The sequence below is a fragment of the Cygnus atratus genome, chromosome 17, assembly GCF_013377495.2.
Source record: "Cygnus atratus isolate AKBS03 ecotype Queensland, Australia chromosome 17, CAtr_DNAZoo_HiC_assembly, whole genome shotgun sequence".
Lineage (NCBI taxonomy): Eukaryota > Metazoa > Chordata > Aves > Anseriformes > Anatidae > Cygnus > Cygnus atratus.
In genome coordinates, this window is record NC_066378.1 from 12,186,602 (window position 1) to 12,210,485 (window position 23,884).

At 44.0% G+C, this 23,884-nt stretch overlaps 1 protein-coding gene across 10 annotated transcripts in view; it reads left to right on the forward strand.

Annotated features, from left to right (window-relative positions):
• Positions 1-23,884, forward strand: part of PITPNM2 (phosphatidylinositol transfer protein membrane associated 2) — a 135,533-nt gene that overhangs the window by 68,640 nt on the left and 43,009 nt on the right. For all 10 annotated transcript variants that reach the window (XR_007708940.1, XM_035564931.2, XM_035564930.2 and 7 more), the window contains 3 exons: positions 13,663-13,877; positions 15,417-15,538; positions 17,216-17,449. Coding sequence is in view for 9 of the 10 variants with exons in the window: in XM_035564931.2 (XP_035420824.1) it covers positions 13,663-13,877; positions 15,417-15,538; positions 17,216-17,449 (571 nt within the window). In the remaining variant the exon portion in view is untranslated. The remainder of the gene's footprint in view (positions 1-13,662; positions 13,878-15,416; positions 15,539-17,215; positions 17,450-23,884) is intronic.

Consider the following 23,884-nt stretch of genomic DNA (forward strand, 5'->3'; position numbering starts at 1 on the left):
GAGCTACAGAAGTGAAGTACATGGCAAGCAAGAGACTTTACTCTGTTATGTGTATGAGTAGTACAAGAGGAAAAGTTAGCTGCACTTTACTCTGAAAGTAGTCTTAGCTCAAACAATAAAAAAATAAAATTATCAAAACCAGAAAAGGCACTTACAGTAGTATACGGAGTTTATGTTCTGTTTATTAGTATTAGTATTAGGTAGGGATCTGCTTCTTGAAATTGGTGGAAAGATTCCTGCTGGCTTCAATGGGAGCTTTTCCTAGACCATGCTATAAAATGTTCTTTTTCTTCAGTGTGATTTAGAAGTGGAGGTTTTGTCTGTGAGACAGCTGCTGGGGAGAGAGCAGTGGGGAGCATGACTTGCGTTCCTTTCAGAGAATGGGAAAGTGCTTCGTGCCTGTCTTTTATTTTGCCTCTGAAATGTGTGGGGAGGCCACAGGAGAAGCAAGCCGTGTAGGTTGAGCCTCCTTAGGGGAACAAGCAGAGATAGCTGTATAAAACAGCAGTGTAGAGGCATTTCTTAAAAATGTTTGTCTGAAATGTGTAGAACAGAACCATTTAGAGTAGTTCCTGGGGAGAGGAGCGATTCTTAAGAGCAAAAGGTTAATTTCAAAGACATTTGTTGCATACAGTATGGTGTTGTTACCACTGGAGACGCCAATCAGCCTGTTCTGTAAGAAGCAGTTTTCCAACAAGGTAAAAAGGAGATGTCACAGTATTCCTCAAGGGTTTTAGGCAGTCTTAAGCACGTCCTTGAAGCTGATCACTCATTTAACTTCAAGCTCATGAGTGAAGCTCCCTATTAAGCTCCAAACCAGTTGGTAGAAAGCTGCTCTTTCAAGAGCAATCAAATCATTCTCCCGGATTTCAGCATCCTCCCAACTAAAGATCTCCAAAAAGATCTTCCCACCTGGGGATGAAACAACTGCTCCATGCAGTTGCTCTGGGAACCCTTGTTGCAGAATTAGGCCCTCCAAGCCATGTTGGCATGGACGTTCAGACTCAAGCTGTAATATTGTGGTCACGTTTTAAAGACGTTTCTATGGAGGTTTTTGCCTTTGCAGTGGAAGGTCCTTTCATCTCCTTTCAGGAGGGAACAGTCCCTCCGTCGTGTTGCAAGCCATAACAAAATTTCCACCGGTTTTGATGTAAGCAGCGTCATGCCCAAGTAGCAAAGGATCCTTCCACTGAGCCAGGACAGGCTGTACTGGCATTTACCATGTTTGCAGGATGGGAGAATTAAAATTGCACATTATTATAAACTGTTGTTGGTACACTGTGCCTCTCGGCAGGCGAGACATACAATAAATCATTGTGTCCGTGCCCACGTTGCTCTGAAGCTCCTCTTATGCTTAAAGTTCCCCAAGCTGGTTTGTAAACCTGTGAAAACCGAGATGAGTGGCCTGCTGCTTCCTTTTGGTTTTTCCTCTTTTCTGAGGGAGGTGGAGGGTGGAGAAACAAGGAGTCTCTCAAGTATTGCTTTCTGCTAGCTTCTGAAATATTATCTACAGAGACAGTAGTTTCAGTACTTTAAGTAGCACTTAGATTCTTCCATAAATAAGTTAATTTTACATTACAGCAAAGGGCTTAATGTACCCTTCAGTTGCTTGAAGCCTAGCAGGTCTAAACTGAATAGCTTTCTTCTATTAAATTTTAGTCTATCAATATCACTGTTTTCATGGGAAACCTCTCATGCAGTGTTGTCGGCGTGGTTGGGTTGGGAGCCCTTGCTGCGTTAGCCACGGAGCAGTTAGGTCTCAACTCCTCCATGTACACAGTGGTTGTGGTTTGCTTTTTTTTCATCATAGCTGCACTTTTCTCTCTTTTTCTATCCAATTAAAACATACTAATTTTTATATCTGAACTCAGAATCAGTGATCTTCCTGTCTAGTGTGGCCTGTCGTTCTGGTGCATAAAAGGCAAAAAATATTTCAAACCAGTGAAATCACTCTTTGCATCTCTTTTCTAGGTAAGAGTTTTACAGTGTAATTTTTTTCATAAGATCTGTATGCACACATTTAAAATCCCATTGCTGCTTCCAAGGGGGAGAGATGTCTAGATAAACTTGACCTGCAGACTTGCCCACAGGACTGCAAGGAGAAACTGGAGGAACTGCAGGCTCCTGTCCTAACATAAGCAGAAAGCTACTGGGGTATGTGCTGGCAGTGGAGACCCGAAATGAAGCACAAACAGTTGATGGAGGGGACTGTTCCAAGCATCTGGAGGGATTTCTTTCCGAAGAAATGCTGAACCAAGGACTCCGTCATGGATGTCTTCTCTGACTCTGTGTATCACCCCAAAGGCATGTGCAATGTTTCTGTCTCTGCAAGGACTGTGAAGCCTCTTGGTCACAAAGGATAGGACTGCTCTGTTTTTTCTCTGTGACACTTTAGATAGATCTTATTAAGGGAAGTCTTAATTATTTCTCTTCTAGATGTTTGCATATTTGTCTCAGCAGCTATCCTGTCCTGTAACATATGCTTTCTTTTCTTGTGTGTTTAGGGAATGTACTTTCTGTGTCTCCCCTTTGCCCCAGAAACAACACACATTTTAATATTAAGTCTCTGTCTCCTAAAAGCTTATATTCCAAGATCTGAATGCATTCGTAGGAAGATCAGTATGTTATTAGCCAAAGGTCAGCCCATTTATCGTCTTAATACCATTCATTACTGCAGTTCCATATGGCATGGAATTCCGAGAGACCATTGCCCTTCTGACCCCTGCATAAGACGAGAGAATTCCTCACATTATTAAATCTTATATTTATACCAGCATGCACAGCTTGCTTTCTCTGTTTCTCTGTTGTAAACAGCTTCAGTCCTCTCTTGCTCCAAGCAGTTTTCTTTGGGTACTTGTGACCTTCCTCCCAAGACAGCGTATTTTAGAAAGACTCGCTCGGACCTAGTGATTGTCTTGGGAGTTATTTTAAGATGCTACTTCATCCTTATGAGCTAGTAACAGTAATACTCTGTCATTCAGCACTTTGAGGGTCCACAGCTGGGGAAGGACTCTGGCCCTTGTTTGTGGCAATCTCTTTAGGAAAAGCCATCTGCTCAGCACTATCCATTGAACTTGGCCGGGATCCTGGGCGTCGAGGGCTCTTCGCATCTTTTAACATGGGCCCGTCTTCTACAGTCCCTCAGGGCTCTGCATCTATTGGCTTTGCTGAAAATTCAGAGTGTGTTTCCAAGCATCTGCGGTGTGCTGTGCTCACCTGTCATAGTGCTGGTGGAGCGCCGCCAGTCGCTTTCCTCCCTTCCAAAAAGCGGTAGTGTGTCGGTCATCGCGGGCTCCAGACCCCCGCGCTGCCCTGCGTTCTCCTTTCTTTGGCTGTAGCAATCAGGCAGGGCCTTTGGGAACAGGCTCCACCACAAAGCACGTTTTCGGTAATTTTTGAGGCCTTGTGCTGATATCTGGGTGCAAAAGTCTTGTCCCTTAAACTGTTAGCTACACTCGGCAATTGCCAGCAGGCTCAGCAGATGGTGCAAGATTGAGGGGGGGAAAGCAAACCAACCCTTCATCTCTGGACACCGAAGAACAGGATGGCTGATTATTTTTTTCGTTTCGTTTGCAGATGCCTTGGCCATCTGGACAGATAGACATGTATGCTTTAATTTCAAAAGCAGGTGACACCGCTGACAGCTCCGGAGACCTTGGAAGATGCAGAGTCTCCTAAAAGCAAAATCCTGGTTTGAGGATTTTAGTGAATTTCTATGCTGCAGGATTCAAAACCTGTGACTCTTATGTTCTCTCTTCCTCCTCTGGTTTTCATAACCTTTTGTCTGTGATCACAAAGGCTTGTGCCCTTATGAAAGAGGACACTGAGATGCTCACACTTGCATTGCTTCTGGATCAAGGGAGGGCTGCATTTGGTGTTACTAGACTTAAAGTCCAATTTGCAGGAGTTGACATTGACAACCATATGGATTAATGTTTTGGAAAACCCTACAGAAATAGCAAACTTTTTCCTTTTTTTTTTCTTTTTTTTTTCTTTTGTAGTCATTATCTTGGAACAGTTCTTAAATTGGCTGCTATTCCATACCTGGTGAAGAAAGTTTTTATTTTAGAGTAATGAGCTATGGTGCTTTTACAGTCTGCATGCTTCTGCTCTCCAACAAAACTCAGTGAAGCTGAGATAAGGTTATAACAAAGCATGATTTTAAACTTCAGATTTGTACTAGTTTTAATAAAAGATGCAGCACTGATAATCCTACTGGGTTTGCAGCTGTCAAAATTCCATTTTCCTTCTTTTTCATTTTTATTCTTATGAAAGAAAATTTTATCTGTCTACCTGTGAACAAAATATTGATCGTTGATCTGGATTAGGTCCTTACTTCTAAGATCTGAAGGCAAGTGATGAATTAGGTATTAGGAAAATTCTGGGGATTTCTTTGAGCCAGTCCTCTGGTAGTTTAGTGTACAGTCTATTGGGGAATAGTTGCACTAGGTTCCTAAAATTTGGGATGTAGTCGGAGGATCAGAATTGATCCGAAACAGGGAGTTGAAATTTCATCTCTGACTCACAGCATAATAATGGGCAACTTGCTTTTTCTCCTTCTAAACTAGGGACAGTAATCCTCACGGACAGTGTCTGTGGAATAGCTAACGCAGTGAAAAATCCATTTAAAGACAGGGAAGGAAATACTCGAGGTAAGATGAAATATTGTGCTGGAAGTGTAGCAGACATTTTGAAAGATGGAGAGTGTGGGGTAAACAAGTTTGAGGTATCTCCATAATAAAGTGATTCCTAATTCATGTGCCTCTGGCACATACAGCCTTGGCTCTGCAGGAGTGTGGCTGGGTGTCTTTGTAAGGCGGAGTGATTAATGAGTGGCCATGAGAACGGTTCTCTTAATGCTGTAAATTATTTATAGTCCTGTGCAATTGATTGTCCTCAAAATATTCTGGTATTGTACAAACAGCTTCATTAATTTCTAGACCCGATTCTAAATAATGCAGCGCATACAATATTTTACAAGTTGATGCTGTGCATACCTGTGCTCTGTCTTGCAAGAGCCTGCTGGTGACAACCTGTCCCAGCTTTAATTTTTAGGGCTTTTTTTAGGAATATGTCTTACATTGCAAGAAAAGCAGCCAAGAGTGATGGTGCTGCAGATGAGGCACAAGTAACCTGTGCTTGCTTGGGTGAGAACAGTCCTTTCTTTGGGACAGGGCCTTCTGCAGGTCCAGCTTCGTTCAGCTTCTGCTGGCTGGGATTTCTTGCAGGATTCTCCCTGTATCTTGAATTCTCCTGGTGGCGATGCCCTTCTGCCCTCGGAGCCTGGTGGAGCTGCTGGTCATGCCTGGGGCTGGGTGCAATGCCAAGGTCTGTGACCGTCACCTCAGGCACCTCTCAGGAGAGCGAAGGGGTGGCAGGAGCAGACCCAGAATCTCCTGGACACTAAAATACCTCCCACCAGAAAGTGGCTCTTCTGACAGGAAGACCCTTCAGGGATGACATCCTTTTCTTTCTCCTGGTGTGTTTACCGCCTCCTTGGAGGCAGCGTTACACAGTGATTGAAGCAGGGGACAAAAGGCCAGCCATTAGTGTGTGATAGTCCCAATTCTTGCTTGGCAAACTCGAGGGAAGAGCCCCATAATATCCCTGCTTCTGGCAGGGAGGTGATCAGAGGGCAGCTCCCTGCAGAGCATGGGAGGACCTAAAGGGTCAGCCTTCCTGGAAATTACATCTGTGCGATGCTCGATTGGGAAGACAGATGACAACGACTTTATGGTTACTCTCAAAATCTTCTACCGAATTATGTAATGTGGTTGGGTACGCCCAGTGAAACCAGACTGGCTGGAAGGGGAAGGGCAGGAGGTGCTTGGCTCTCCTGGTGGCTCTGAGCATAACCCCCAGCCACAGAGCATGCAGGACGGCCCTTTCCTGCACAGAGCTGATGCTGTTGATTTCTGATCTGTCAAGAAGTAGCATTCCTTCCAAATCCAGTCTTGGATGGGGACGTGAAGGTGGTTTGTTAATGGGTAGAGTGAATTGGACGAGGCTGTGCTAGTGGCCAGCAAAGTCTTAGGTCTTTGTGAAATGTCTCCGTCGTGATAGAGCTGTCCTGTGTGGCCATCTGCTACAGCAGCATGGGAGATGGCAGGGTCTTTTCGTGGTATGGTGGCCGGGTTCCTGCCTGTCTGGGCAGCCTTCTGAGTTCTCCATGTGCACTCTTTACAACTCACTCTCGTTTTAGGACTCCGTTTGTTTGTTTTCGAATGGATGGTAGGAGCACTTAAGACCAGGTTTTATATTCAGCCGGCGAAGTGCTGATGTTTGGGATAAGAGATACTGCCCAGATGGAAGGAAGCACTGTGCATTGCCCAGCTATTGATCAAACCTAGAAAGAGGATATTTAAAACATCTGCTCCTTTGCCTTCATTACTAAAACTATTGATGAGGAACAGATTTCCTTCCCCTCTCTCCAGTTTCAGGTCATTCCTACATGTACAGTGCAATGAGAAGTGGAAGTGCTATCGTAGAGCTTCGTGTTCGGATTGTTGTCCTGTTCACTCGAACTAACCTTCCTTTGCTAAATAAGTATTGACACTGGCCTTCGCGTAGTTTTTTTTTTTTTACGATCACTAATTGGATTAAAGCAATTGTCATGCGTGAAGGATGCATGTTAGAGCGCAAAGGGCACATGGAAAGCACGGCGCAGGCACCATGGTTACTGGTGACATCACTTGGTTCGTGTTAGCAGCAGGGATTTGTGTGCAGCGCTGGAGCCGAGGTGAGGACGGCCTAAACTCAACCCAGCCGACTGCTGATGCAGTCCCATTGCCATGGAAACGGATGGTGCAGCTTGGAGTTGCCTGCATTCATAATGTGATGCACGTGGTGTATACAAAATCAGGGTCCTGTGGCGTCCGCAACTTCTCAGAGGTTGTAGAGAGTGGGAAATCCCACTGCGGTGGAACTTGGTTTGCCAGTTGGGTAGTGCCACCGTCGCTGTGCACGAAGAGGTACAGTAAGCCTTGCGTTTGAGTAACAAGAACCAAACTCACAAGTTCCTCACTATCCTCCAGCAATGTTGCTGCAGGCCTGTCAGTCCCCCTTGACATGGATTGTTTCTGATTTGTACTTCACAAAGCACAGGTTCAGAAGTACCATTAAAACCCAGCCCTAGGGGGGAACAAGGTTCCTCTCTCCTGCCTCCTTTAATATTGTCTTCCCAATACAACCAGTAAGCATGCACTCGACTCCTGCACACCAGGAGCAGAGAAGCTGACCTGCCTTCCCTTGCTTCAGGGCTGCTGAGTGTCTGCAGACTGTTTTGCTGTATCTTGTTAAAGGTCCCAGCTCAAGCCCGGTGAAGATTGCCACATCACAGTTAATTTGTTGAAATGGGGCTTGAAAGATCTGCATGCTACACACAGCCCTGCCAGCAGCTCTGTCTCTTCAAGTTACTTTCTCCCTCTTTAAAAGGCTGCTCCCTTGCCGAGCCTGTGCTCTCTAATGCGTAGCACTAATGGCACTTTGCTCTACTGAGTGTAGTACAAAAGCCTTCGACTGACAGCCAAAGGTTGTGTGTGCTGTTCTACTTCAGCAGCCTAATGTATTAGTAACAGTATGGGCGGGTTTTTTTTATTTTTAATTAAGTTCATGTAACTTCCTGTTTGCTCTTAGAAGATGCCGTGCACTGATAAAATTATGTCAATTTTGATCTGATCAAAAGTTTTCCTTCTTGGCTTCTGTAAGAGTGGAAGAGCACCGTCTCCCCTGCTCCCTTCTTTTTTCGCAATAACAAAGTTTTTTCCTCAGGTATTAGACTGATTCAGGTGATAACACCTTAACTGAATGTTTCATGGTCTTTGACACATGCATTTTTTGGGGAAAAAAATGGTTTGAGGCATAAGGCTCAACTACGCTTTTAGGATAAAAAAAACATTTTGTTTCCATGGTCAAAGACCTGATTTTGGAGTACCTGCAGTAAACACTGAGCATGAGTGGTGCCTGGTCTATGAGATATCTGTGTCAGCAGACGGGAGGTTGGTGGTGGTGAAAGCTGGTTGCTCGTAATGAATTAGATGTCAGTTCAAATGATCAAAAAGGAGTGGCTAACAGAACCCAGCGCTGAGTCATACCGCGGCAAGAGACAGCTGAAGACAGAAAGGATACACCCATGTGTGTGCACAGTCAGTGTGCATGTTATCCACGTACAAAAATCCTCTGCTGGAAAAATGCGCGAAGAATAAGCCATGTATTAGGTTCGGGACCTCGTGGTATTTTCCAGCATCTCTATCGTTGGCCTTCTGGTTTTAGGTGCTGTGTAATTCAGGCTTGCAGCAGCTATGGCTGCAGCTGTGCATCTGTTGTCGTGCTGTTTTATTTGTGGTGCTCAATGCTGGTATAGCCACAGTGAGCCCAGCTAACAGGCTGCATTGCTTCTAAGCTCTCCCAGCATTACTTGAAAGGGTTGTTGGACTCCTGTCTATCAAGGACGAGGGGGGAAAAAGGTAATTTTTAAGCATAAAAGTGAAGGGGAGGGAATTTCATTTCCTGCCTAAACTTAACACTTGACTTTTGTGACCTAACAAAATAGTGAAAAAACTGTGAGGGATGGGATCTTCTCATGAGGGGGGGAAGAAAGGTGTAAAATAGCAATCACACTACATGCACCTGCAACGCACCAGCTGTGGTGTAACTGGCACCTTCTTGGTGCGTGCAGCCCTGGTGTGCCCCTTAGTGTGTGCACCTTCTTAGTGCGTGCCAGGAGCACATCAGGGGCAGGCGGTTGGTGATGGGAAGGGGGCAATGCTTTGGAAAATCAATTAGAAGAGTGAAATCATGGTCAACCTAAATGACATCCAACCAGAGATGGTTGGGAATACTTCTCCCTTAACATATAGAAGAAACTGAACACAGGTAGCTTACTGATCTCCCATCCTAAATTTTGTTCCTCAGCTCTTTACATCTTCAGAGCCTTTGGTCTTCCTTTCTAAAACAGAACGGGGAAAAAGTTCTGATTGCTGAAACCAGGTCTTAAAAGCTATCCAAAAATGGCCAGATTCATCCATCCTAAGCAGCCTCAGGAATTTTGTTTTCTGGTGAGTTGCATGAAGCAATTTAGGCTTTCTCTGGTTCCCAAAGGACAAGGCTGTTTCTGGGGTTTTCATTGCCACTTGTGGTAGCCTTCGGATCTGAAACGACAAAACCCAGTAATTGGCCATAGAGAATGTTATCTCAGCCTCCTTTGCCACAACAGTATGAGGAAGTGTTAGCAGGATCCTCTGGGGAAATTTGCTGTCGTGTTCTTGTTCAGTGGATACGTAGATGCCTTTGCTATCATTATCGGCTGAAACCATCTACCAGCAGTAAGCTTCTTGCATCTGTGTCCAAATGGGATGAGAAATCCCAAGACTTGAGTGTTATTTTAATGGATTCTCCCAGGAGAATTTGTCTGGACTATCAAAATATCCTGTTGCCTAATGGGAGCTGGAGGGGAAAAAATTGTTCTGGTTATTGTTTCCAGACAATGGTTTTGTGTCCTCATTATTCATGGACAATAGGTCTACCAAGTGTAGTGCTGTCAGTCTTCATAACTTGAATAATCTCAAATCAAAACTCTCATGGGTCATTGAAATAAGCCACCGGCACTGTGTAAATATATTGCGGTAACGCACCAAGAAACTTCACCATGAAGCTAGAGCATATCAGCCCTTTATAATCACTGTCTAACTTATTTGGATTGAGGAGTTGAAGTGTAAACAATAATCAGTGGTAAACAAGGTAAGATTATAGCTGTAACCTGTTTTTAAAAGCTAGCACAATGCTTGGATTGCCTGCTATCACCATGCAACCCACCCCATCTTTACTCCTCTGCAGCATTGCTCAAAGTAGTAAGTTACAATTAAAAAAAAATAAAAATAGAAGAAATGAAAGCACTGAACCATTTGCAACACAACCGTAGACTTTGCAGAGATGTTCTGTGTGTGGACTTGAGCCCATACACAGTTGTGCTTTACTCTGGAGATGAAACACCAGGCGTGTGTCTCGCTGAGCAAGGGGATGGAGGACCTGCAAGCTGATCACCCCATCGTCGCTCGCGAAAGACTTTGTTTGCAGCCGCTTGTCTCCCACTGTGAAGGACAGATGATGAATGGGGTTAGGCTAGCCCGATGTTTAAACGACATTCATCGGAGTTATTCATTCTGTAATTGTGATGGTGAGGTCATGTGCTGTGTCCCATGCTATGCTGCTGTGCCAAGAGATTTATTTTAATAGAACCCTTTAAGTAACTGGCATTCTTGCTAATCATGGTGCATCTGCTTCTCTGGGTTCCCTGTTATGAGTAATTTAATGCTATTACTTTAGCTAGGAGGGATCTGTGTCACCATCTGTCCTGGAAAGCTATTGATGGGGCTGTGCAGAACATCGGGTGGCATCAGCAGAGGAGAGGGACTTCTAAAGGGATGACTGGATTTCCTGTTGTAATACAATATAAGACGGTTTACTGTGATTACAGCTTAGATGTCTTGCATATAAAGGCTGTTAGCTACTCTTTGATTTTGCTGGGGACTGTTCCCCAGATGTTTATGTAAAGGGAAGATGCTGTTGTCAGTAACAAGTAGCAGTAACACAGGTAATCTGCTAAATAAAGCGTCTTCTTTCTGTAGGGGCAAGGTCTACGAGGCTGAAACCTTAAAGACTGACCCTAAAATGCCTGCACAGCAGCCACTCCCAGCAGACGGGTAGTCTTTGGAGAGGGCTTGCCAGACACTTCTCAAGCCAAATGTTTTCCTAATCAATGGTTATTTTTTAATTGTTGTTTACAGACCAATTCCTTGTAACGAGCCCTCTCCATGCTGTAGCTGAGTCACAATAGACGTGAAGAGGCTATATGGCTGAAAGCAAATTGCTCTTCACTTCCAGAAGTGGTGTACTTTCGCTGAACCACTTAGCGCAGAGTATCATCCTGGTCTGTTGAGTGTGCGTTGCTGATGTCTTTATTTTATTGTCTGAGATATGTGTCTTATTTTTGTCTTTATGACAGGTTAGTAATTGTACCATTTACCATCCAGCCTGGCCCCTCTGTTCCTTCCTGACCTCGCAGTGCTTGTAGCCCTCACTGTATGCTAATTGAGAGCATGCAGGACTGGGAGGGAGCTTTGTGGGGATTTCTTGAGAGTTTTTCTTTGATTGTAGTGTTCTTCCCAGTGATAAATTGTGGTATGATTTGAATATAGTTTGACCTAACTCAGTCCTTGCTCAAAAGATAGTTCAAGATGCAAACTTTGCAGCTCTGATTTCTGTCATGCAGAGGTGCAGCTCTTAGTTCACGTTCATCTAAGAGAATATTCTTGCTGTCCCCTGTCCTCTTTTGTGTAGGTAAGTGACAAGCAGGAGGAACACACAGGGCCAAAACTTGCTTGAGGTTTGCAATTGGGTGAAAGAGGCTGTGGGCTGGAGCTGGTCATCTGGAAAGGCTGAGGGAGGAAGCATGCACTGCTCTCAGAACAGGGTTTGTGGTCTCCTGCAGGTGTGCAGAAGTGAATAAAATAACCAGAAATCAGAAGTGGGATGCAAACTGACTTCCCCAAAGAGTCTCAGTTAATTTGGGGTTTTCCCTTCTTCGTTCCCTCTCCAAGTGTTGGGAGCATGACACCATGCCGCATCTCCAGCGATCAGACAGAGAAGTGGAGAACTATTGGAGAGGGATAAGGCATTTCTCAGAGATACCTCTGAAAAGAAAAGCATGAAATCACGTTCCCACAAGGAAAGCCTAAGAGTGTTTTTATCCATTTTAATTTCAATTTCAACTGTGGCTATTAAAACAAAATAAATCTTCAGTGTTTTGGTTTTCCATTACAATACAAGCAGCTGTAAGTCTAGGGACAGGATTCTTCTGTGCAGGTTTGGCTTTGCACCATCCTAGCAGGTGCTGAGTCCACTCGGTGCTGTGGATTTCTTGAAAAACTCCTAAATGGGTTTTGGTCCGAAACAAGGACCGGCAGATTGGACTTGGAATTGTTGGTAACCACAGAACCTGGAACAGTAGTTTTCAATCTAGCTGATGTAGGAGTCCACATGTGGTAATTTGGCACAAGGAGAATCTGTATTTCCTCTGCTTATGATTTCCACGTGCTTTTGCCATATAATAAGACTCTAGATCTCCATAATTTGTATCAACTGTTCAGAGCAGATGCTGCGCTCTTATTCTGTCTGACACGTTCGCCATGCCTGCTGGGTTGCTTCGTTTTCCAAGACCTTCGAGTTAACCAGATTTTTGGGTCATCAAGATTATTTAATGTTATTGTCATAAATATTTGTACAGGACTTGGTCAATGCTTATATAAGAACTGAAAGACAGTAATTTGTTTTAAGAGGATGTGTGTTTTAATGAACTGCCAGCTGAATGTTAGACATAAACTTTAAGAAAGTGCTTCTCTTTTGCGGTACTTCACAGTTTGTGAGGTAGGAAAAAATGACTATTTAGATTGTCAGTTATTTAGATTTGTTGGTTGCAGCTGTTTAAATTTAAAATCGCTTGAGAGTTATTTAGAAGTGAATAGCCCTCTTTTTAAATAGCTCTGTTGGCTTATCATTCTGTCCTCAAAAGATGAGAAGCCGATCGCTTGCATCTTATTAATCATTTTCTGTTAAGTCTTGTTTTCCTTGGAATTGTTTGTTTGCCAGAAGTGAGAGGTTGTTATTGCATTATATTTCACAGTTGATTCTTGTGTATAATTCCATTTTTTTTCTTAATTTCCAGAGTACTGTCCTCTCAAACAGAGACAGTAACTGAAAAACTCAAAAACACTAACAATATGAATCTGTTGGTTGGAAATGATGAAGGCTATCCATCATCCAACCTGCTGAAATGTGTTATAGCTGAACAAATATTTGGTTTGCCTCTAGCTCTTCTTAGAAGCACTGAAATTAGGTGTTTTGTTTGTTTGTTTGTTTGTTTTATTTACGGGAGCTTTTGCCAGGTCCCTCAATGAGGGACAGTGCTACAAATAAGCCAAAATATTGAAGCTGCCAGGGGGTACTGTGTGCATTCTGGCAAACTTGAGTTCTTTCTTCTAAATATCTTAATTAGCAGAGCGTAGTCTCCAAGCTGTTCTTGGAGAGCTGCTGCTCTGCCAGACCACAAGCAACAAGCCCCTAAATCCTGTGGGTTTAGGTCATAAAACAGTTTTTATTACTGCAGTGTTGTGCTGTGTGTGTGTGTATGATTCTTCATGCTGATACACCACCACAAGAATGTGCCAAGTTGGACAAATTCCCCCTCGCCATGTCATCCACTGATGTGAAAGCTTTTTGTGCTGTTGGGTGGTTCAAAGCTGGAGCCAAGGTTTAGTGTGCTCCTGGAAAGAGCAATGTGTTACCTATTATAAGAGGAGGGATTTGTGTCATGAGGTCTCCATGCAAATTCTCTCATAGCTTTAGAGATGTCAAATCCAGATTTGTAGTGGATCTGTAATAAATCTCATCCCGGTTCCTCTGTTGGCCAGATGAGTATCTAAATCTGTCATTTATGATCTCAAGGTTTGGTAATCTTACTGCCAGGGTGCTGCTACAGGTCTTGTGGCTATATAAAACCGGGATCAGCAGGAGTCTGAGAAACCACCCCGATCTTCGTGTGCTTTGAGACTTGGTATGTACAAAACACTGGAAAGCCTAACTGTGTGATATATTTTCCTTTTTCAGAAAAAGAGCAGAGAGGAGACATGTGGGGAAGGCAGTGGAGTAGAGATCCTGGAAAACAGGCCGTACATGGATGGACCAGGAGGCAACGGGCAGTATACTCACAAAGTGTACCACATTGGTATGCACATACCCAGCTGGTTTCGGTCAATATTGCCCAAGGCAGCTCTGCGAGTTGAAGAGGAATCGTGGAATGCATATCCTTATACCAGGACAAGGTAAAACGTAGAAAAATGACCAGAGGTGTTTCCCTACTTCAGGGAGAGGTTTTGATGCGGTGGCATCTCTTACATCTCCAGTAATATCCTTTAGAGAAACATGGTGTCGAGTCCTGAAATTCTTACACTGTGCTTTATCTCGGAAGCATCAGCGTTGCATGGGCTGACTGCATGTGTACTTGAGAATTTGTGACTGGCTGCTTTAAAATGTGAGCTGTTTTGTCCATCAAAGCGTGGGAAATCTTGAATGGTTTTTATTTAGTCTGGTATCCTGCACTGTGTTCTACTTAACGTTGCAGTTATCTGCTAGCTCAGTGAAGTTATAAATGTACACAGTAATGGGAAAGTTGTCATGTCGAACACTATCAAATAAAACAGGACTCACTTGCCCTAAGAGGGAAAGAAGAGGGAGAGAAAAATCTTTAAAAATTGTTAATAAATACGATGTTTCTTTTCTGGGAACTATCTTACTGTCTTTTAGCTAGAAAATAACAAACCTATGCCCAGTGGTTTTCACTCTGAGAAGAGAGTCAGAGGCTTCAGGGAGGTGATTGCACTTCTTTGTTTCATCTGATTTTTGTCTGGGAGGACTTCAGATGCCCTGGACTAAATAGCCTGTATGCCAGTTACTCTGGTTTAGAGCATTTCCCCTATTCCGGGTTTGCAAGTGTGGTGTTTCTGTCATCTGTCATAATAAAAAGGCTTTAGGATCTTCTGATTTTTGTCAGAAATCTAGGTAACTTTCATAGTTCCGTTTTAGTTGGCCTCTACAAGTAACGTGAGTTTGGGGAAAGGTGGATAGTCAGTGTGTGTGTATGGACAGTTGCTCATGACTAAATAATATGGAGCTTGTGACTTTCCAGTGATTAAAGTCCACTTTCAGTTTGTTTTTATCCATCCTCTTGAATTGTCTGTGAGTCAGTAACCTGGCCAGGAAACCTGGTCTTGGGCAGAACCAGTCTGTATTTTATTCTGCTGCAAATTCCAGGCAAGAATTCTGCTTTTTTCCTGCTAAAAATGCACTTCCAAGGTGTCCTGGTGTCATATCTATAAGGATAACAGAACTTGTTAATACAGCAGACCCAAAAGTTATCTCCTTGCTGAACACTGCTCCTTCAGATGTGGTCTGCCCTGATAACTGTCTTTTGGAGGAGACATTGTCAAACTAAGTCACAGGCTTTTGTCAGTGTCTCTGCAAAGTGAGACTACCCAAACAGTGTGGGAGCATTGGAATCTTTTCACCCATAAATCCATGTAACAGCGCAGGGGGAGCAAACCCCCTTGTGCTGTGAGGTTGGGGTTTCACTAAACCAGAGCTATTCCACTGAAGCCACAAGTCCAAGGCAAGCTCCTATCTTAAGAATTTAATAAAGAAAATCTTTCTAATCTGTACAGTCAGTATTTTAAGTATATCTGAAGTAAAATACGAGTGAAGGCTGACTCGGATTTCAGGCTGATTTTACACATCTTAGGAAAGCATTTTCTCTGCTTGCGAAACTGAGCAGGATTTACTCCAAGCTGTATTGCTCTTGCTCTCAGGTATACGTGCCCTTTTGTGGAGAAGTTCTCTATTGATATTGAGACATACTACAAAACTGATCCAGGAGAGCACGTCAACGTTTTCAACCTTTCTCCTGCAGAGAAAAGACAAACCATTCTAGGTGAGTAGCCCTTTTCTTTTACTTCTTCCTTCATTCTGCTTTTTGCTGTGTAAAGGATTTTGCTTGGTATGCCCCATCTCCTTGGCCTGTCCTTTCCACTCCTAACCCTTGTGTGAACCCCATCAGTGGTGTGCCTGCTGGGTAGGGTTACATCGAGTAGAGAGAGGGCAGCTGGGTTCTCTTCCAGGCTTGATGTAAAGCACCTGGAAATCCATTTGAATCCCCCTGTCTGTAAAATGAAGCTGATGCTTGTCTCTATTATTTGTGCAGTTCCTGAGAGAACTTGGACAGCTAATGATTTTGGGGATGATAAATAGAAATAACTACTGAAGAGGAAAATATAGCTGTATAATTAAATATCTCCTTTGGGTATATGAAAGAACGTTCCTAGCTGCATTTCCAAAACATGAAGGTGTATTTAATTTTTGCTTCCCCTCCTGTTGCCCTTATGCAAGTTAACACTTCAGCTCCACAGCTGTCTTTGGGAGGTTGGGTTAATGAGCCTGATATACTTAAGGGTTTAACAAAAGAAAAGGTAGAACGGAAAATCATATCAGAAGGCAGAAAATGGCAAGCATTAGAGCAGTTCCTCTGCCTTGCTGTCCGTCATGGCCTATGCCCATAGCATCTGCTGGAGGCCCAGCTGCATAGCAGGGAGTGCTGCCAATTACAGCCTCACCGAACCGAAGCATCCCTTGCTCTGAAGCTGCTGAGGCTGGAGAAGTGACTTGAGCTCGGGCTGACTTCTCGCAGTCCCAGGGCTGAGCTCACCCAGAAGGAGCTCTGGGGAAGGACACCTAGTGGCTGCTTGGGCTCCTTAAGCTCTGTTGACATGCTGGCCATGGTGGTAACCCCGTGCAGTTTTACTTGAGTGTTACTTAGTTTAAACTGCTTCATTTTGAACTTCAGTTTGACTGTCCACATTCCAAAGCCTATCTGATTGGGTTTTCAGTCCTGAACAAATAGGCTTGAGTCATGCTGCCTCTCTGAGAAGTGTCGGGAGAGCTGTTGTTCCTTGGGAAGTGAGATCCTGCCCTTCAATCCAAACTTCTGCTGCTTAGGTTTGGGTTGGGGGATGCAGATTTTAAAAATATGTTCACTCACTCCATTGCACTTTCCATTTCTTCATTGTTGAAGTGTTAGTGAGGACGATTTGGACTTGCTTTAAACTTTCTGCCTTCTGTAGTATATCTGATGTAACAGTAAAGTTTGAGGTAACAGTAACCTCACTTGATGGACGCCAAAGATAAGATGTTCAGTGGTGATATCTATTCCATAACAGTACTAAAAAGGGGTAGGTGTATTTAAGTGTCTCAGATTAGGCAGAGCTGTAATACTGTCAGTGATACTACAAAAGCTGAGAGATGGAACGTGCAAAAGAACTCTTTGGAGCTAGAAATATGGCGTGAGCAGATCTGTTGTGGACCTGTAGTCACTGGGCAAAAATGTTTACCGCAAAGCCTCTGTTTGCTGGAAGTGTGCACAGAAACTCCTCTGGTAGAGTGGATCACTACCCAGCAGCAGCGTATAAACAATTTAACTATCAGTTGTTTAAGTAAAAACAGATATTGTTGTAAAGCTTCTGGTACTTACTAAAACAGAAATAACTCCTGAAAATGTACTTTCTTCTTTTGTTCAGGCAAAGGAAATGTCTAACTGTTTGTATTCTTCCTACAGATCCTATTGATATTGTTAAAGATCCTATCCCTCCACATGAATACAAAGCTGAGGAGGATCCAAAGCTGTATAAATCAGTAAAGACTAAAAGAGGCCCTCTCTCAGAAGATTGGATTCAAGAGTACAAGAACAACCCTGGGAAATACCCAATCATGTGTGCATATAAACTTTGTAAAGTCGAGTTCAGATACTGGGGGATGCAGTCGAAAATTGAGCGGTTTATCCATGATGTTGGTGAGCATTTATAGTCTTGCAAGGTTTACAATCAACTCCTTAATGTTGTTTCCAAATTGAAATACAATGGTGAGGTACGTGCAATGTATGGTATCTCAAGGCATGTCTGTGAAAAGACTCTCAGACCCGATTACTCTTTTGCAGAGCTGTCGGTCAGTTCAAAAGAACGTTATTCTATCACTTGTGGTTGTGGTATGTATAAGTCCTAATCACATGTAGCTACTGAAAGGGTTTCAAGTGTATTTTCTTTTTCAAATCAGGATTTGTCTGTTTAACGTAGATCTTTTTCAAAATCTGCCATTTTTTCTTTATTCTGGACAACGTCCTCAAGGGCTGCTCAAAGAAATGCGCTTCAACTCTGTGTCACAAGTGGTTCCAGGAAACCAGTCCCTGCAGCGTCCCTAGCTTGCAGTAGGGCAGGTGGGTCTTTATGCGGCCATACATCTCCGGGTTGTGGTGTTCAGGGCTCCTCAACTCGCTGTGTTATAACTCTCCATGGGTCACTGACAGCTCTTGGTAGTGAGTAAATGTGCTGCTTTGACTGGTGTATCATTCTTAGGTCAATGCTTTTAAGGAGGTAGCCTATTGTTTGTGTCCCAGAAGTAACTAAGTGGGGACTGTGCAGGTGGTAGCAGTAATTTGTTCTCCACAGAAAATCTATAACACAACTGATATAGTTTCTGAGCCTTGCCAGAGGAGACAAGCCTTATGGCCAGCTGCATAACTTAAAGAATGTTTTAAAGAAACATTCCCATCTTGAGAGAAGTTCAGAGCTATGGCTGTCCTCTGGCAAAGAAAAGGCCAAAGAAAGACTTTGTAAATGATGCTTCCTGCTTTCTGTACGCAGTGAATTCTCCTGCATGACCTGGGTAGCTGTCCCTTTCTATACGCAAAGCTTCTTTGAAGTGCCTGATGCTGGAATAAATAAATGATTTTACAGCTCTTCTTAGTTACACTGTGCTCCTAAATGGAGCTCCTAGTGTGAAAAACACTGAAGGAGCAGTGGTGAATGGTGCGCACCATTCTCCGAATAGTCTGTTCCCTTTGCTAGAGCTCCTTTGGCTTTACTTTAGCCTAGATGAAAGTTTTTACCTGTTACAGGCTGTATTACAAGTGCCTCTCTGCAATGAACTCCCTTGGTGTTTCAGTGACATGGGTTAATTTAGTGTATGCTGCAAAACATGGGGGCAGAATAACAACTCCATTGTATCTGTTAAATGAGAAAGAAGCATGTGACTCTTCCAGTTGTTCGGAGGTGTTTGGCATAGATTAAACTGCGGTCTCTTAGAAATGTTTCTTTTGTATTTCATAAAAGATTGCCTGCCATTTCCCTCTTGATTGAGGCTTTGCAGAGAGCCGAGCCAGCTCATTGTCTGCCTTTCAAAAGCCTTTCCACTCTGTTATAATGATGGCAAATACTGTTTTTCAAAGTGGTTAAGATGCATAAAATCAGAGAAGTCTTTAAGGCGCAACAAAGTTGAGTGAGTGAAAAATGAAAGCAAAAGCTTTGGGTGCCCAGAGATGCGTATCCTCCCCGTGCAGTGGGATAGCCATGGGCAAGCTGTTAGTGACTGGGAAAAGCATCAGGGCTTGTGTAGAAAAGACAGCTAGCTAGGTGTGAGGATGTGTAAGTTGGAAGGATGGGGGCTAAGACATGACTTAGACAGTGATGCCAGTTTTGGGGTTTCAGCTGATGACCCGAAGCAGGTGGAGACCTTTGTGTGTTGTGCTACTGGACCAAGCTGCTCAGGTGCCAGGAGTTTCTTGTCTGCCAGCCCCTCCTTGACATCTCTCTGCTGGTTCCTGGCTCCATAAGCCTGTTTCTTGGGGAATTAGCCCTTCCTGCATGGGGTCGTCAAGATGGTAAGAAAACTGAGGCAGAAACCAAGAGTAGGAATAAAACTCTCCCTGAGGTGGTGCAAACTAAAATTAGAGAATGACTTGAAAGAAGAAAACTTCTGAGTTAGGTGATGGATGGATTGTAATATGTGGAAAGGCTACTGAGTGTGGAGGGAGTGACTCTGGGGGATGGTGTTGAAATGTTCTCAGTCTTTCCGAGTGCAACAGCCATTTTTTCTGATGACTAATTGGACAGTTACTCAGTGCTTTGACAGCCTGAGACACAGACTAAAATTGTGGGCTATTAGTCTACTTGGCTGTAATATTTGTATGCTTTTTTACTCCTTTCCCATAGAATTTAAGTTTAATTGGACTGGCACTGCATAATATTCTGCTCCCACTTGCTTCCTAATTGTGCACGTGGGCTCTGGTTCTTTTGTTGCTAAACAAGTGTGTTGACTGTGTATGGGTTATTGATTATACACCATGGCAAAGTGTGTTCCCGGCCCAGGAACTGGAGCTTTGTCTAAGCCAGTGCATCTTAGGCTAAATATACCCAAATTGTCGCACAGTGATGAAGAGGAAGAGGTTTTAGAAAGCTCTTCTGCAGAAATTTTGCTTCACTTGAGCACTGAAATGCGAAAGCTCATCCGAATGAGATCTGCTCATTGGGGCCTGCAGCAGGGTTTCGCCTTTTCGAGAGAAGGCAGGTTGTGGTTAGCACCACGCAGGTGTGACCACACACTTCTCTTTGCGAGTGGCCTGAGCAAGGGAAGATAAGGCAACCAGGAGTTGTATCTGCTTGCTGCCCTTGATCAGAACAGTCAGACAACCAGAACTGTACTGACAAGGTTATGGGATCTGTTGTGACCATCAACAAAATAATGTTGCCTGAGGAAAATCAGGCATCCTTTATCGGCTGCCAGGAAGTTGTGTGAGTGCATTATAAAATGCTCTGGGATGTTGCTACTGGGTACATAATCAATGGGTGTCTGAACAGTTGCTTTATGCAGATAGTTGAGAGAGGTTTGGGCAGGATTTGGTGTGGTGTTTTTTTTCTTTTTTTAATACTGATTTTTTTCTGCGGTTGCTATTTTTACTTCAGATTGAAAAACAAATCCAGCACTGTAGACAAAGGCTTTTTAAATTCATCTATCCTGGCTTGTCTCATGTTCATTTACACTTCCTTTTGTGAAATTAAGTTCAACACCACAATATGCAAGCAAATCACTTACGAAAGTCAGCACTTCAAGGATTTAGCCAGTCTCTGTGGCAGAGTTGTTGAGGTGGTGAGTTGAAGGGTGAGTGATTTAAGTGTTTGCACCCTGCTAGACTCTTCACAGATCATCTTTCTGCACGCCGCAGTGGGAAATGTTGTAATTAAAACAACACAGAAATGACGAGTACCTCTGAACTCAATCTGCATGTGTACATATGTGCATGTGTGGTTTCCTTTTTTTTTTTTTTTTAACCAAAGTGTTGTGCTCTATAGAGAAATAACAAAGTATTGTTAACTACTGACATTAGTGGAATCAGCTTTTACCTGCATCCTTATACAAATCCTGTTCCCTTTATTTTGGACTGGCTTCAGTGGGTGACTTGCCTGCCCTAGACTGGGGGGTTGTCCTTCAGTTCTTGAAAAGAAGCCTGAGATGAACATGGGGCACACCGGGTGGAAGGGAAAACCTATTCTAACATCTGCCCTGATTCTCCTGTGCTCTCAGTTCTCCCTTCACAGCAAAAAGACCTCTCTGGGAGACCACCTCCTACCCCCTGTTCTTCCACATAGCTGATTTTGTTTGCTCTGTGAGGACAGGAGATGTTTATGTGAGAAGGGAACAGGCACCTGGGTGGGACACAGGAGCGTTGTTCTGCCCGGAGCCTGCCCTCCACTGGGCTTCTTGGGTCTGTCCGGCCTGGAATAAGGTGGTGGGTGGGATGCTGGACCCCTCCTGCCCTCCCCAGCCAGCTCCCAGAGCCCAGCAGCATGTCACAGGCTTGTGAGGCAAACTGCCAAGGGGGCTGCAGCCGGCCGTGAGGCACAGCTTGGAAGCACCACGTGTGGGATTGAGCATGGGACAGTGACTTCTCGGGCTGAGCAGGAGGCTTTTGCACCTCCCAGCCTGCCAGAGAGAAAAATGAAGGCAAACTGGCCCACAAATTGCCTTCAGCACTGTCCTGATGGGCACCTCTGATCTGTTAAAAAGAAAATTGCTCCCGATTATGCTGTGTTTCGTGGGTCTGATCTATCCCCTCTTCACTTTCCAAATAAAAAGCATGTTTTTCACTGACATTTTAAGGAAAAACTGCTGTAAAACTCAACTTTTTCCATTGCATGGGGAGGGAAGCCATGTCCTGACAGGTGAAGTCAGTCATTTGTAGCTGGATCTTGAATTCATGTAGCTGCGTGGGGGCACTTCGCGTTTCCTCTGGGTCTCTGCTGCCCACTGGAAGGCTTCAGTGCTGCAAGTTGAAGTAGAATTCAGCGAGGTACTCAGTGCTGTGTGTGCCTACAGGGACTGCTCAAGTTTTCCACTGCTAGCAGTGGAGATTTTTTTTCTGCGAGCCATGACGTTTATTTTTCAATTGCTTTTGTACCTGGACAGCCTCACTCTCTTCCAGGTTTTCTCCCTGTGCTTGAGAAAGAAAAAAGCAGCATCGCTGACATGTCCCAGGTAAAGGCTGGAGGCTAGGAAAATAATCTCGAGTTTTTTGGTTTATAATTGATCTAGAATGGTGGATAATGCCATCTTGTTTTCAAAAGAAAAGGCTTTAAGAAAGGGTGATTGGGATGTCTGATCAGCCTGACGTGAGCAGTGTGGGGAGGTCTGTGGGTTCTGTTGGCCTGGGAGGCTGGGAGATGGGTAGTGATGGGTTTGGGGTTTTTTTTGGTCATCTAAGGGATGACATGAGAGAAGGCAGAGAAGAACTTAAGGAGAACTTTATCGCCCCAAGTGTTTTTTGTGTTCCCTAGGATGTTAGTCCATTAAAACAAATATATGCAGTCGGTGGCATCTGTGCCCTCACACAGAATTTCTGAGGAGTTGGCGGCATTGTGGCTGGGTGCAGGAGCGTGAGTAGAGGCTGGGGGCCCACGATCCTGCTGAGCCCTGCAGCCAAGGAAGCCTGTGGATGAGTGCGAGGGGGCCGCTGGCCTCTGTGTCTGATCACAGTCTGTTTTCAAGGTGTTTGAAGCAAGGCAGAATTGCGTGTTGTAGACGAAAAAGCCTAAAGAATGGCTTTAGTGTGAGGGACTGAATTACAGCAAGGGAACGTTTTCTTGGCTTTCAGGGTGAATGTGATGGGAGTTTAATCTCTGGTTTTTAAGCTCTGCTGATTGTCAATCATAACAGGAGGTGAAGAGGCTAAAACATTCTGCCGTAGCTCTGCAAAAAGTAATCTGGTGAAGGAAATAACTCTGAATCTTGACTAAGGTTGAACAGAATTAAGTTGCTGATGCCCCTTGCTCTGCCCCCAGAAGGTCGCAGTCTGGTGGCTCAAACTTGCCTCTGTTACGTGGAGCTCCCATCTGAAAGTCAGGCAGAGAAGTACATAAAATATTGATAGATTTAATCTTACTGTGCAAATGAAGTTCAGGTTGAGCTGGTCCATCCTATTAGCTGCTGATCTCTCTGCTTATTTCCTCCTGATAGGGTGACTGGCGATAGCTGGTGGCATTAAGGACTAGCCAAAGTGCAGCGCAGAAAATAGAGTGCCGAGGCCTGGAAGGAAATAAATATATAAAAACAAGCTTTTTATGCTTAAAAAAAAGTAATTGCTGAAAACAAAGGGGATATTTAGGATGAAGATCACAGAAACTATGGCAGCAGTGAGGTCTAAGACTTTCTTTACCACAGTGAAGTGAGCGTTGCTGGCTGGGACCAGCTCAGAAACCCTGCGTGCAGTGGGACCCTTCAGCTTTGGCCCTGCTCCTGGAAATGGAGCGTGGCTTGTGGGAGCCATCTTCACTTCTGGTGGTACTTAGAGAACTCAATCTGCCACTCTAGAAACTGAAATGATTTTAATGTAGCCTATTGATTGCTTTCTGGTGCGTAATAGCAGCAGTGGTGTTGCGGCCTGTGGTCTTCAGCCAGAGCCTTCATTAGAGCGAGTGCCTGGGCTCCCGGCCTGCCGGCTTTGTTGTCCAGGCTCTGCAGTGGAGAGCTGTAGATCCATAAACCCACTGCTGCTCTTGGCATGTCCATCAACCCTTCTCTGCCTCAGTTTCCCAGGGGAATGAAAAGGGGAACAATATTTATTGATTTTTCAGAAGGGCACCTGAGGATTAGTATGTCAGTATTTATAGAAGCTTTTAAAAAGCAGCGTTACTGCTGTGTGCTCCTATCAGTAATAAATAGCTGTTTGCAGCTTGGACCCGGCATGAGCTTTTAAGCAGCAATATTGTCAAAAATCCACAGTGAATACTCAGTTTTAAAAGTCTTGGTGATACGATGATGTTAGCCAATATGCTTAAGTCTTGGTGGAAAGTTTCTCTTGCCTTGTTGTGAGATCTTTGTGTTGCTTTTGAGATGGTTCTTCCTTTCAGATATGTGACACATTGAAATAATACTTTAAATTAGCTTTACACACTTCATT